This window comes from Meles meles, chromosome 9 (genome assembly GCF_922984935.1).
Source record: "Meles meles chromosome 9, mMelMel3.1 paternal haplotype, whole genome shotgun sequence".
Classification (NCBI taxonomy): domain Eukaryota; kingdom Metazoa; phylum Chordata; class Mammalia; order Carnivora; family Mustelidae; genus Meles; species Meles meles.
The window spans coordinates 88,650,243-88,663,729 of record NC_060074.1 but is presented as its reverse complement, the minus strand read 5'-3'; the positions used below and the strand labels follow the sequence as shown (position 1 = coordinate 88,663,729).

General features: G+C 36.0%; 1 protein-coding gene across 1 annotated transcript in view; it reads left to right on the top strand.

The window, feature by feature from the left end:
- The window catches only part of KYNU (kynureninase), a 110,893-nt gene extending 98,314 nt beyond the window's left edge, over nucleotides 1-12,579 (top strand). The window contains exons 13-15 of the mRNA XM_046017984.1: nucleotides 2,031-2,116; nucleotides 8,154-8,384; nucleotides 9,782-12,579. Coding sequence (XP_045873940.1) covers nucleotides 2,031-2,116; nucleotides 8,154-8,384; nucleotides 9,782-9,919 — 455 coding nt within the window. The 3' untranslated portion in view covers nucleotides 9,920-12,579. The remainder of the gene's footprint in view (nucleotides 1-2,030; nucleotides 2,117-8,153; nucleotides 8,385-9,781) is intronic.
- The last annotated feature ends 908 nt before the right edge of the window (nucleotides 12,580-13,487 follow it).

Below are 13,487 nucleotides of genomic sequence, written 5' to 3'. Positions count from 1 at the left end.
GATATGTAATGTACATGCCTCATGGAGAATGCACTTTGAAAATGCCACTGAGAATTCTTAAAATAAGAAATGACATTTCCAGAGTGTAAGACTAAGTGTTTGTAGATTTTAGCATGAATTTGAGTCTGTCCCTTTGTAGGGAGATAAGTGGAAGCGAAATGTAATGTAATGTACAGGACTGAGATCTCATCAATACTGAGGACCCAAAACATCAGGCAGTGAAGACAGAAAGGAATGTTTTGCTTGTAGGCAGACCCGAAAAGACAGGTGTCAGTCCCACTTTGCTGCTTAATCGTTTTCTGATGCTGCACAGATTACATCATCTTGGGTCTTTTGTTTTCCTTCTCTCATATCTAATGTGAATAATGAAATCTGTGTCTGTTGGGGTCTGATGGGAGAGTGAGACAGGTTCAAAGCTGTAAACCAAGTAGCACGTACATAATAGTGCTGTCGGATAAATGTTCGTTTTTAGCTCTCTTTTGTCAGTTTTTCCTTTTGTGGCTTTTGCCACACACCAAACAATAGCAGTTGAACCCCAGCAGATAGAAATAAAAGTACACCATGTGCGGTGTGTTGCCAGACTGCCCTACTTTTTCCTGAGTGACTGACTCTATTCTTCAGTCACGTCGGAGACAGAAAGCTTCCTAAATGTTTTGAGAGTTTCAGTTCAATTGGACCCTTCAGACTGCTACCAACCTGAATTAACTATTTTAAATAAATTCACATTCGCAAAAATCAAGATACAAATGAGTAAGTCGGGCTCTTTCATTCCAATCAAGAAACCTGTATTTTATCCTGGCTGCTGGAATAATTAGCTCTGTGGTTATGTCAGTTACTTAAATCTTTTGTGATGGGTTTTCTTATCTGTAAACGAGAGAATGGGACTGTATCAGGAGTGGGCCAAGTCTCTCTCTGAAAGGCCAGAGATGAGATCTTTTAACCTTTTCGAGCTATGCTGTCTCTCTGGCAAATACTCAGTTCTGCCATTGTGCTTCTAAAATGGTCATAGACATAAATGAGTGAATGTGGCTATGTTCCAATGAAACTTTATTTAAAAAACAAGTCGAGGGCCAGAGTTGGTCCCCAGGACATAGTTTATTTAGCCCTGGATTAGATGCATCTCTACAGACCTAGAATACGTTCTAATGCTCTTTAAGTCAGTCTTAGCTTTAATTCGATCTCCAACTAGCAATCTTAACTGTATTGCATTTGATTGGTTACTAGTCAATCTAATTGATTGTAATCAGGATAATATCTGTTATTAATTTACCTTTTAAATATATCGTACTTAAATCATTTTTTAAAAAGATTTTATTTATTTATTTGACAGAGAGAGAGAGATCACAAGTAGGCAGAGCAGCAGGCTGACAGAAAGGGGGAAGCAGGCTCCCCGCCCGGCAGAGAGCCCGACGCAGGGCTCAATGCCAGAACACTGAGACCACGACCTGAGCCAAAAGCAGAGGCTTAACCCATTGAGCCACCCAGGCGCCCTTTAAATCTTTTTTTTTTTTAAAGCCTTTGCCCTCCCCTAGTAGAAGCCAAATGACCTAATAATCTTATTGCTAAAAGTCACCTTCCTAGGTCATTTCATTCATATTTCTGCCTTTGGATGGCATTACAATTACAAACCATTAAAATCTTGATGTTTTTCTCTCACTGACATGGTTTTCTGGTAGAAAAAGCAAAGCATGGGCAGAATAAGGAACGCTGGGAGGACAGAGGATGTGGTTCAGAGTACAAAAGATCATTTTTATGGTCTAAGAGCTCTAGGATTTGGTAGGCTGCTACGAAAATGGGGACAGGGGAGACAGACATTGCAGGTGAGACAGACATTGCAGGTGAAGGAGAAATATGCCACTATTTTAGGCCCGTGGAGTTTCTTTTAAATACCTCAGAAAGCTTAGGAATAAAAGGTTTTAAATATTACTCTTTCTCTCTACTACGTCAGTGTCATTAAAAAAAAAAAAGACGACAGAGGATATTTTTTAAGGTGCATTCTATTAAAAAATAACATGATGTTCATTTTTCAGAACTACAGTTAATCCCTGGGGTCAGTGGATTTCGAATTTCAAACCCTCCCATTTTGTTGGTCTGCTCCTTACATGCTAGCTTAGAGGTAAGTGATCTATGCTTCAACTTCGCACATCTTTTTTTTTTTTTTTAAGATTTTTTATCTATCTATTTATTTGACAGAGAGATCACAAGTAGGCAGAGAGACAGGCAGAGAGAGAGAGGAGGAAGCAGGTTCCCTGCTGAGCAGAGAGCCCGATCTGGGGCTCCATCCCAGGATCCTGGGATCATGACCCAAGCCGAAGGCAGAGGCTTTAACCCACTGAGCCACCCAGGCGCCCCTTCAACTTTGCACATCTTTACCAATGTCTTTACTTGACTGTGACCTGTCGTAGGACTGTCTCTGCTAAATAGCAAGATTAATGTGCACTGTGTATAAGCAGTGATCAAAGGCCAGCATTCTCCTTCAGGACAGTGACTTTGGGCTAATTGCCATCTTTGATTTCTATCCCCAGCCTCAGCACTGTGCTTGGCACATAATAAACGTTGGCACTTGATAAATGTTTTGGAACTGATCCAGGGAATACATATTTTTAGTTCCACTTAGAATTTGTATGAACTTGAATAAGTTGTTCAATCTTCTCATGGTCTGTCTATTACAAAATAACCATGCAATATTTAATTCTTCATTAATTTACTTATTCAGCATTTATCTATTAAAGTATTATGTGCCGGACATTGTTGTGATTACTGGGGACTCTGCTGCTGCTGGTTCTGGGAGTCAGTGAAAAGTGTCATGTCACAAAGTGCCATGTCACAAAACTATATACTTACGGAAAAAAAATAGAGACCTTCAAAGTAAGCCAAAGTTTGAGTAAGGTTGTCTCATGAGGTTAAGTTGATTTTTTTTTAAACTGGAGTGTCTGTGGCATTATATTCTTGTATAATCTCTACTATTACTGCCTCAGTATAGATTTTTTAGTAAATTCATACTTACAGCTAAAATTAGTTTTACCCTAATTAAGAATATCCAAGGAATCAACTTGGTTTTCTGGATGTGCTTATCTACCTTTCTACCTATTTATATAGATAGATACTTACCAACTCTACCTGTCCATTTATGTTTGTATTAATATTCATATGTGTATCTATGGAACTTAATTATTTGGATATTAATTAATTTCAGTTTGAGACTAAATTTATTTAAGTAAATATATATTAAATAATTATATGCTATATAGTTAATATTAATACATATATTAAGTAAATACATTTTTATATACATACATAGAGTAAAATATATTTTAGGTAGATATGTAGGGTTTTTTTGTAAATACGCATTTCTAACAGATTTTAAATATATAGCTATTCAAAAGAGAATTTGACTTTTTAAATTGAGAGTGTTTTAAAATCACCTAGTTTGTGATATTTTAGGAAATCCTGTTGTGGAGTATTTCGGAGCGAATGACTGGATAGAATTCGAAGATCTTTTCTAAACCTACATTCTAGGATTTTGTGACCACGGAAAGCAGTTTCTCATTTTGGCCACTGGGTGGCAGTGTCAGTGTCAAGTTCCTTTTTTTTTTTTTTTTTTTTTTTTCAATACACCCTCACCACTCTACAGTGGTAATTAACTCATTTCACTTCATCCCAGTTTAAAAAGCACCTTCTCAGTGTGACCACTAGATGGAGCTTGTGTTGTTTACGCTTTTTTGGCAGGTTTTTGTTTTTTTTTTTTAATTGAAAATAGACCCAGTAACAAGATTTTTCTCAGCCAGTGAAAAAATTTTTTTAAATTTTTTGGGGGAAGTAGTGAGGGAATCTGCTTAGCAAGTCAGATAATGATATTTGAATTGTTTTTATAGTATCTATTCAGAGAAACACTTCTGTTAAATGTTTCAAAATGAAATAAAAATTTTGCTCACTTTGCAAGTTTGAATCAGGAAGAAAATAAGTTTCAGTATGAAAAGCACCAAGGTGTAACTTAGGAAGAACTAGTACTTAAAGTTATTTGATCTGATTTTCCTTATCTTTGCAAATGAGTTCTCAGCCAGATCTAGAAATTTTAGACACTCTAACTTTAGTATGTTTCTGCAATGGAGTGGTTTCAAGTATTTACCCCTTCTGCCATGAAAAAGAAGTCACATTTTCAGTTTTTCTACCACTGGTTCTCCAGGCTAGGCTTGAACGATAAAAAGCTCAGAAATGTTTACCGCCACATCATACTGTATTATAGTCACCTGGACAAAGTTTTTGTTTTCAGCTGGAATCTGAAGATTGATTTATTTTCTTTCTTTAACACTTAAACTCAGCAAAAACACTCTAAAACCAACAAGAAGTGGGATTGTACTTCTTTGGAGCATCTTATCACTTAAGTATTTCTCTTGAGCCTCCTAGAAATACCTTACTTAAGTTATTTGCTGCTGGGCTCCATTCTAACCAAAATTATTTTTAACTAATCCAGCATTGTGTTGAAAAAAAGTGTTTTTTGAAATTCTTCCTCCCCGTTATAAATTGCAAAATTCTGAAATGACAAAACAATGCATCTCTTTGCTTCTTATTCTTTACCCAAGAACTAAAATATTCTACTCCCTACATGCCATATGAGTAAGCATGAGGGCTGCCTTTATGTTGTTCCTGCCCTTGTTTACATCATAGCATTATAAGAGACAGGTAATTAAAGTTCAAATAAATGAGAAATAGATGCATGAATCAAAGTGCCTTTCCTTGTTGTAGCTACTTGTCTTTCAAAAAATATCCAGCATAGTCAGAAATCAACTGGAGGAGAGATTCTAAACCTGAGGATCAGTGCACATGGATATGATACCAGTTTGACAATATGATCTTTTAAAATATTAATATGATTTTGTTTATAATTACTTGTGCATTCAGTTGAATGAGGGTATGAAAAAGAGCACCTTATAATCATTTTCAAACTGTATTTTTCTTTATATTATTGGCTATTTATCCACATATTCCACATATTTTTCTTTTTTTTTTTAAGATTTTATTTATTTATTTGACAGACAGAGATCACAAGTAGGCAGAGGCAGGCAGAGAGAGATGAGGAAGCAGGCTCCCCCCTGAGCAGAGAGCCTGATGTAGGGCTCAATCCCAGACCCCGGGATCATGACCTGAGCCGAAGGCAGAGGCTTTAACCCACTGAGCCACCCAGGTGCCCCTATACCACATATTTATATAGTACAAATAGAAATATGTACGGTACAAATATGGTACAAATTTGATATATAACAAAAATGTGGCTCAAGGGAATCTAGGGTAGGAACCAGGAGGCATACTTTAGCCTTCATTGGGACACTGAGTGTGACCTTAGGTGACAACTGTCACTTGACTACATGTACTCTTGAGTTCATTTGTCTCGTTTTTAAAATGAAGATATTTATAGAAAATTACTTCAGAAATCTCAGTCTTCCAACTGCGAATTTGAAATAAAAAAATATATCTGTTGTATTTTGAAGGGCCATACTTGTATTCAGTGATAGGTAGACGATTTTTAGACTCTTTCAGTATATGAATTTATAATGAAATAAATAGCTCCAAAATACAAAATTGGAGCTTTCAACTAAAATATACAGCAAGTAAGAAGAAGTGTACTGTGTGATTACGCAGAAAGTTATTAGGTGGCCAATTTTAAGAATTTAAGAGAAAAAAATGTGACAGTAGAAAACATCATACTAATTTTTTCCCATTTAAACTTCTCTAACTTTTTTAGCTTTGTATTCATTTTTCTTAGTAAGAAAAATAACCTATGTAGTTGAAACTCTGCCAAAAATTGTTATAAGCTGAATATTTTCAAACTACAGTTTTTAGTTTTTCTACTTAAAAAAAAAATTCTTTCTCAGTATAGAAAGCATAGAAATAATGAGACAACAAAAAGAAATTTATTGTATTCTTCAGTTAACTCCTGTTATCCCCTCTTAATATTTTAAAAAAATATTTAATCTATTTATTTGAAAGAGAGAATGAGAGAGAGCAAGCATGCATATGAGAGTGGGGAGGGGCCTAAGGAGAAGCAGACTCCCCGCTGAGCAGGGAGCCAGATAAGGGAATGGATTCCAGGATCAGGACCCAAGTTAAAGGGAGTTGTTTAACCAACTGAGCCACCAGCCACCACCACCCCCTTTTAATATTTTTATGTGAGTTCTTAGAACAGACCTTTACAGCCTCTGAGAGGATTTTAAGAGCGTCTCACAGTCTAGCTGCCCTTACTGTGGTTTAATGATAGAAAATGGTTTCATATTTAAAAGTTATTTTATTATCAAAGAGTAACGGTATGTTAAATTTGGGACTACTTGTCATAAAAAAATGGGTTTCTAGCTATCAGAGAAATCTGCAAGAATAAAATCTCCTTAAAAAAAAAACCTATAAACTTAAGTAATATTCCCCAAAGTCTTACTAACCTAAGAATACAAATGAAATATCGTTAAAAGTAGTATTTCACACATTGCTCCTACCTGTATCTTATGGGGCTTATAGCAGACCCAGAAAATTTTTCAGAATTATTTATAAATCAAATGTTCCTTGAATTATTATTAATCTCCAAAGAGAAGCTTGGAAAAATTCCTCTCCTATTTTTTTATTCCTATCCTGCCAACAAAACCACTGGTGGGGCGTGCTTTGCTTCTCCCTTCTCCTGCCCTCTGTGGGAATTGATTCTTGATTCAGGCTCTCTTGATCCAAAAGTTGGCTGTGTTCCACTGAGTCCGCCTTGTGCCAGATCCACTCACATTTTGTTTTACAGCAGACAGTGAAGAGATGGCTCTTGTCAGACGCAGTGTAGCTCGGGCTACCTGAGTGACTCGGGTTACCTCCTTGTACTGCCCATCCCAGGTACCTTCTAAGATCTGCACAACTCGACCTGCTTCTACAGTCTGTGATGTGGGGTTGAGGACAGAGACCAATGCCATTCATTCCTGTTTCTCCCATCTTCCTTGGATACTGTTACCTTCGATACAAATCCCTTTGTCTCCTTCAGCCAAATCTGCAGCTTCTGTGCCATATAGATCAAGGAAATCTTTGCCCAGATGGTTTGAGTTCTATTAGAATGCCTTCTCACACATGCCCCGTGCATATACAGAAATAACTATTTTCCCAAGCTTCATAAAGTCTAGATGTCACTGAACGACCCTGTCTTTGCTCTGTGACATAATAATGATCCAGAAAAGGGATATTAAGTGACATGCCAGTACATCGCGCTGTTTGAAGTTCATTCAGTTCTTATATGTAGGATATATTTTTAAACTCTGCTTGACCTTAAGAGATAAGCTAGAAAAGCATGTCTGTTTTGACCTCTAATGTTCCAACAACAGTTACTGTGTGCACCTGTCACTCATCTTAATATAAGACACCTCAGGCTGCAAATGGTAGTGTGTTCACACCAGTGCTGGAGTTTAGCAGGGGAAAAAATGATGAAAGAAGGAGGAAAGATAAAAGGAAAGAGTGAGAGGGAGGGAGGGAAGAGAGACAGAAACACACACACACAGAAACGCGAGCCTAATGGCCTCAGTACTAACATATATATTATCTAACATTACTTGCTTCCCTGTCTGACAATACTTGTTTTATTATTTAACTGCTTCTTTCCTTGCTGTTAACTGGGGAGATTCAGGAATTGGTAGAACAATTAAAAGTAATCTCGGTCACACTGCCTTTCATATGTACAAGCGTGTTTAGCCCTTATTATACTGTGTGGATCAAAAAAACTGTCAGAATAGAAAAAAAAAGTCTTCTTGATTGTGATTAAGTAAAATGGTTGTGAGGAAAAGGTTTGAATTTCATGATCTTTAAATGCATTTGTTAAGGTATGTTTTACTTACATTAATTATACTAAGTTGATTTAAAATAACTCTAAAAGAATGTTATCCTTATTTTTCTTCTTCTTCTTTTGCAAGTATTGTTTAAATGACATTTGTACGGTTTTTCCTGTCACAGCAACTTTGTATTCGGCTTTCAGTGGCCAAGCATTTAAAAGAGGACATGTTTTTACGAAGGATTATCTAAAATGGGATGTTTTTGGAAAGGTTGAAAGTGGGCATTTCCTTTTTTAACATGGTTCTCAGTTAATTTTTGCTTCGTTGTACATCAACAAGACACTGTTAATCAGATCGCTTCTTATTCTGTAGATCTTTAAGCAAGCAACTATGAAAGCACTGAGGAGAAAATCTATTTTGCTCACTGGTTATCTGGAATACTTGATCAAGCATTATTATAACAAAGATAAAGCAGATACCAAGAAACCATTTGTGAACATAATTACTCCAGCCGGTATAGAGGACCGCGGATGCCAGCTTACACTAACGTTTTCTGTTCCAATAAAATGTGTTTTCCAAGAACTAGAAAAACGAGGAGTGATTGTAAGTATATCTCTTGCTTTGCTTCCCAGTTTTCTCTCTGGGTTGCGTGTTGGGGATAAAATTTGGGTTCTTTGGTTAATTTACTGTTGCATGTTATTTCACATTGGTCAGTCAATGAGGATAGATTGTCAACTAAATATTCATCACTGTGCTAATTGAAGGCATAGAGCTCTGTCGTTTCTGATAAAAGGGAAGAAACCACAAATTTTGAATATAGGAACCCATCTTCTATAATTTATTCATTCTTTTCATTACAGTTTGAGCCGAAAAAAAAAATGTTTCATTATAATCAATTAGGACATGTTTTCACTAGTTTTTGCCAATGAAAGCCCAAATATGTATGTTTATTGAATATACAGAATTAAATAACATAACATAGTGGGGAGGAAGAAAAGAAGTCAGTCTTATTTAGCTGTTTGTTTGAGCCGAGTCATTTCAGTCTCGTCATTTTAGTCAAAAAAAAAAAAAAAAACAACAACAAAGAAACCCCTGCAGACCCATCTCAGGGGTGTTAACATTGTAGGGAATAATTTTTTTTTTTTTTTAACTCTGAGGCCCTTAATGATCTGTTTATAGTCTCTTGAAGAAAATAAGCATTAGTAGGGTCATTTCAGGAGAAACGGTGGTCATGTATCTATCTCCAGGGACAGTGTAGTATAGGAATTGCTCCAGTCATGTGGTCCTGAGGAGAGGGTATCTCAGATTCCAGAGGCACGGATCTGTATCTCAGCGTTCCAAGTCAAGTTTTACCATTTGTAAGCTGTGTGCTCCAGGAAAGTTAATTCACCTCTGTTGGTTTGAGTTTTTGCATCTCCATTTTGGGAGCAAAAATGTCTCCAAAAGTAGTTGTGAGAATTATATGGTCCAGCGCACATAAACCGAATATTGAGTGTACTAACTCACAGTTGGTAATTTTTGAAGATCAGTCATAGCGGTCTTCAGTCTAGATCAAATTATTTGGTGACGTTTCAGAGATAGCGCCAACTCCTTACTGATGTGATAAGAGATTAAAGGATCCAATGTAAAGACTGTTGACTAAAACTCTCCACATCCCAGGAGGTTCTCATTCATTTAAATTCGCCCAAGGGTTCTAGTCTCTCCAGAGTCTCCCCACCAGTAAATTATATCTATGACTTACTGAACACTTCAAGATGATTGCTGAGTAGATTTCAGGAAAACTTTTGGATACACATGATATTCATATTTTAGCTATTATTAAGAGGAGAGTTTCCAATAACACAGAAACATGCTTTACTACAAGTAAAAAAAAATGTTTATATATTAAGTTTTAGGGAAATCAGCATGATTGCTTTATGTAAGTTTATCTTGCATGTAGATTTTTCATCATGTGAGTAATGATAACGTTATTGTGACTTTATTTCCTTCCCCGCCCCCAGTGTGACAAGCGAGAACCAAATGGCATCCGAGTGGCTCCAGTTCCTCTCTACAACTCTTTTCATGATGTTCATAAGTTTATCAGTCTACTCACTTCTGCACTTGACTCTGCAGAAATCAAAAATAGCAGCGTTTTCTAGAACAACTTCAGCAAGTGTTACTGACAGTTTCTATGGTTATTTTGTTATTATTTTCAAATTTTAATGATTAGAAGTTTTCCAAAACTGACTACACATACTTGGCAATGAATTATATACTTTACAGAAAATTCAGATGTATTTTTTCCAAGAGTCTATGATTCTGAGGAATCCACATGTCTGTCCAATTTCTTCATGCTTGGTGGATCAAAGTTTTACTGGTCTAAGTATTATGTACACAATCTTAGCTGTCACATTTCATGGTCAGTGAATGTTTTATGTTGACTTAATTTACAATTTGACAACTTCATAATGTATGTGCAGTTCTTTTGTGTCAATTTTAGAAATGTTACTTTAGCTTTAATTTACCAAAGAGTTTCTTATAGTCACTATAATTTCACAGTCTGATATAGGCATGATTTTGCAATATTCCATCCAATTCTAAGGAAGAAAAAATATATTTTCTAGGACAGTAGCTTTCAAATATTTTGGCCACAGCCCACACTAAGAAATATATTTAATATCAGAGACTAGTATTTATATGTGTTTATACCTTATTTATTGATTCTAATATACAAATTGTATCATATTTTAACATCTGTGAAAGAATTTATTTTTCAGTTTTTAGTCAACAGTTCTTACAGTTGCCACTGGCCATTCTGTCATGTTACCATCCCTGGCATTAGCATGCTTCTCACAGTGAATAGATGATTTTTAAAAAGACACATCTATCGAAAAAGCAGAAGTGTCATAAATTATTGGTCTATGCTCTACTATTTATTATTCATTTTATCTTATTACAACAAGTGTTGGTTGAGACTTATTACATTTATTTCCCAGCTGACTCTTGGGTCCTAATCCATTTCACAAAGTTGTCCCTTTATTTGGTAGTACCGTAATTCCTTATTTTTTTAATGGGGACTTATGCTGATAGAAGTCTGTCCATGGTACCTATCTCTGCAGTGGTGAAACAAGTCATCCCAAGATACTTGCGACTGAGAATTAGAATTAGCAAATGAGTGCTTCATCTCTCAGCCTCTGACCCAAATCTATGGGCTGTTCTTTCCACTAGGAAAACTACAGTCACACTCAACCCTATAGGACTTTCCTGGTTTTCAGCTGTTGTTGCTACAGCTATTATTCATGAATTGGCAAAATAGTCTACATTCATATACCTGGGCAGGAAGAAGGAATGACTACAACATAATTAGTACCCCTGATGAACAAATTTGAATGAAATTAACTTAGACAACCACTAGAGTTAAATAAAAAAGATGCAGAACTGACAGCAATATCAGCACCTACAGTGATAAATGATTGAGTACTTGCCATGTACCATGTATAATACTGATCTATTCATAAGTTATCTTATTTGACCCTGCACAACTTCACAGAGAAGAAATCATTTTGAATCTCACAGGAGTAAGCGAAACAGACATGGTTTCAGTTCTCAGGAAACATGCAGCTTAGTGGGAGAAAGAGGTAATAAAACATACGAACACCCAAGTAAATATATGATTACAAACTATAGGTTTTATGAAAGAAAAACAGATGATACTATAAGAGAAAAATCTCAAGGGTATTAATTAGATGGCCAAATGAGGGTGTATGAAGGTGATTGTAAGTTTCAAGTTCTTAAATACTGTGCAAAAAATTAAAAAAAAATTCTTGCTAATCACATTAAAATCACATCAAATTATGTATACAAATTATTCAAAGAATACTCAGTACTATGTCTTCATCACACAGGCTAGGAAGTAGAGTATTAGAAATGCCCTTTTTCCCTGCTTGTATTCCCCTTCCTCCCCAAATCCAGAGATAACCATCAAATAATATTTTGTGTTAATCATTCCCTTACTTTCATTGAAGGTTTATATCTGTGTACATACCCATAAAAATACATTAGCCGATACTGTGTGTGTGAACTTTGTGTAAATATAATTGTATATATTCTGCTTCTTTTACTCAAAACCAAGTTTTTGATTTACTCATTTGTTACGTACAGCTTTGTACCCATTTTCATTGCTGCTCAGTGTTCTGGTTATAATTGGAGTTACTAATTTAGTATTTATTTTGGGGATTACTCATTTTTCCACTACTAATGAACATTGAGTTTTCCCAAATATTTTTAACATTGCAGCAATGCTGCTATTAACATTCTTGGTACACAGGTTCAAATGTTTGCCTAGGACATATAACTCTGAAAATGTCAGGACATATAACTCTGAAAATGTCGGGTCATAGGACACACACATGTTCAACTTCACAGTGCAACATTAAACTCTTCTCCCAAGAGGTTGGGCCAGTTTCCATTCTAACCAGTAGGAAATGAGAGTTCTCTTGATACTTGCAAATAGTAGTTGCTGATAGCTTTTGTCATGTATGCGGGCTAAAATAGGGTGATTACTGAAATAACAGAATGAATGTATAACTTCCACAGAAGTAGGAGGAACATAATGAAGACATATACATACACTGCGGTTTATGCTTCAGAAACCATCCTTAATCTGTGGATTAAGTCAACACTAGAATTTTACCTGAGTTTTACCCTTGTTCAGCTCTTTTCCTTTCCCATATTGTCTGGGAAGTTGTCTGAAGTTTTTCCTGATGAGCTCCCCTTCAATAACACATAATAATCCAAGGGCACCTGGGTGGCTCAGTTGGTTAAGTGTCAGACTCTTGGTTTCCACTTAGGTCACGATCTTGCGGGTCATGGGATTGAGCCCCACGTGTGGCTCCATGCTCGCTGGAGAGTCTGCTTGAAAATTCCTTCTCTGCCCCTCCTTCCACTCACTCTCAAATCTTTTTAAAGAAAACTATATTAATACAAATCCCAGCTTAAGCTCTATTTCTAGGAAAGCCAATCTGAGAATTTCTTTCATCTAGTGTTAATAACCATTAGCCTTTTATATTCTATATCTAGCATATGGTAAATTTCAGTTGTTTCTGTTGGTTTTCACAAATAATGCTTATTTTCTTGTGTGTATTCTACTTGTTAACTTTTTTTAAAATTTTTTTAAATTTTTTTTGTTTTGGCTAACTTTAACCCTCTCATTTTATTGACCACCCCCCCCCCTTGGAATTCTTTGAGAATTGGGTTAAAGTATGTCTTTCTAAAGATACTCATTTTTGCTTCTGCCATTTACTCAGGGTCATTTCTAACACAAGAACACTTAAATTTTTTTTAAGATTATTTATTGGAGGGGGGAGGGGAGATTGTGGGAGGGAGAAACTTTAGCTGACTCCCTCCTGGGAGCAGAGCTGATGTGGGGCTCCATATCATGACCCTGAGATCACAATCTGAACCAAAAACAAGAGTTGGATGCTTAACTGTATCACCCAGGCACCCCTAAAATTTTTGTTTTCAGTGTTTTCAGATCACATGGGTAGTATGAGACTGGATGTGTTAATCCTTACAAGGGCCAATTTAGAGTTGCAAATTCTCTGAAGATACTAATTTTTCTTGCTGTTCTTTTACATATTCTTTGGTTGCCAACATTATGTAGGACTCTTGGATCAGTTTACTTCGTTGGCTGGTCCTGAGCTTGTTCAATGTCTCATTTAGTTACCA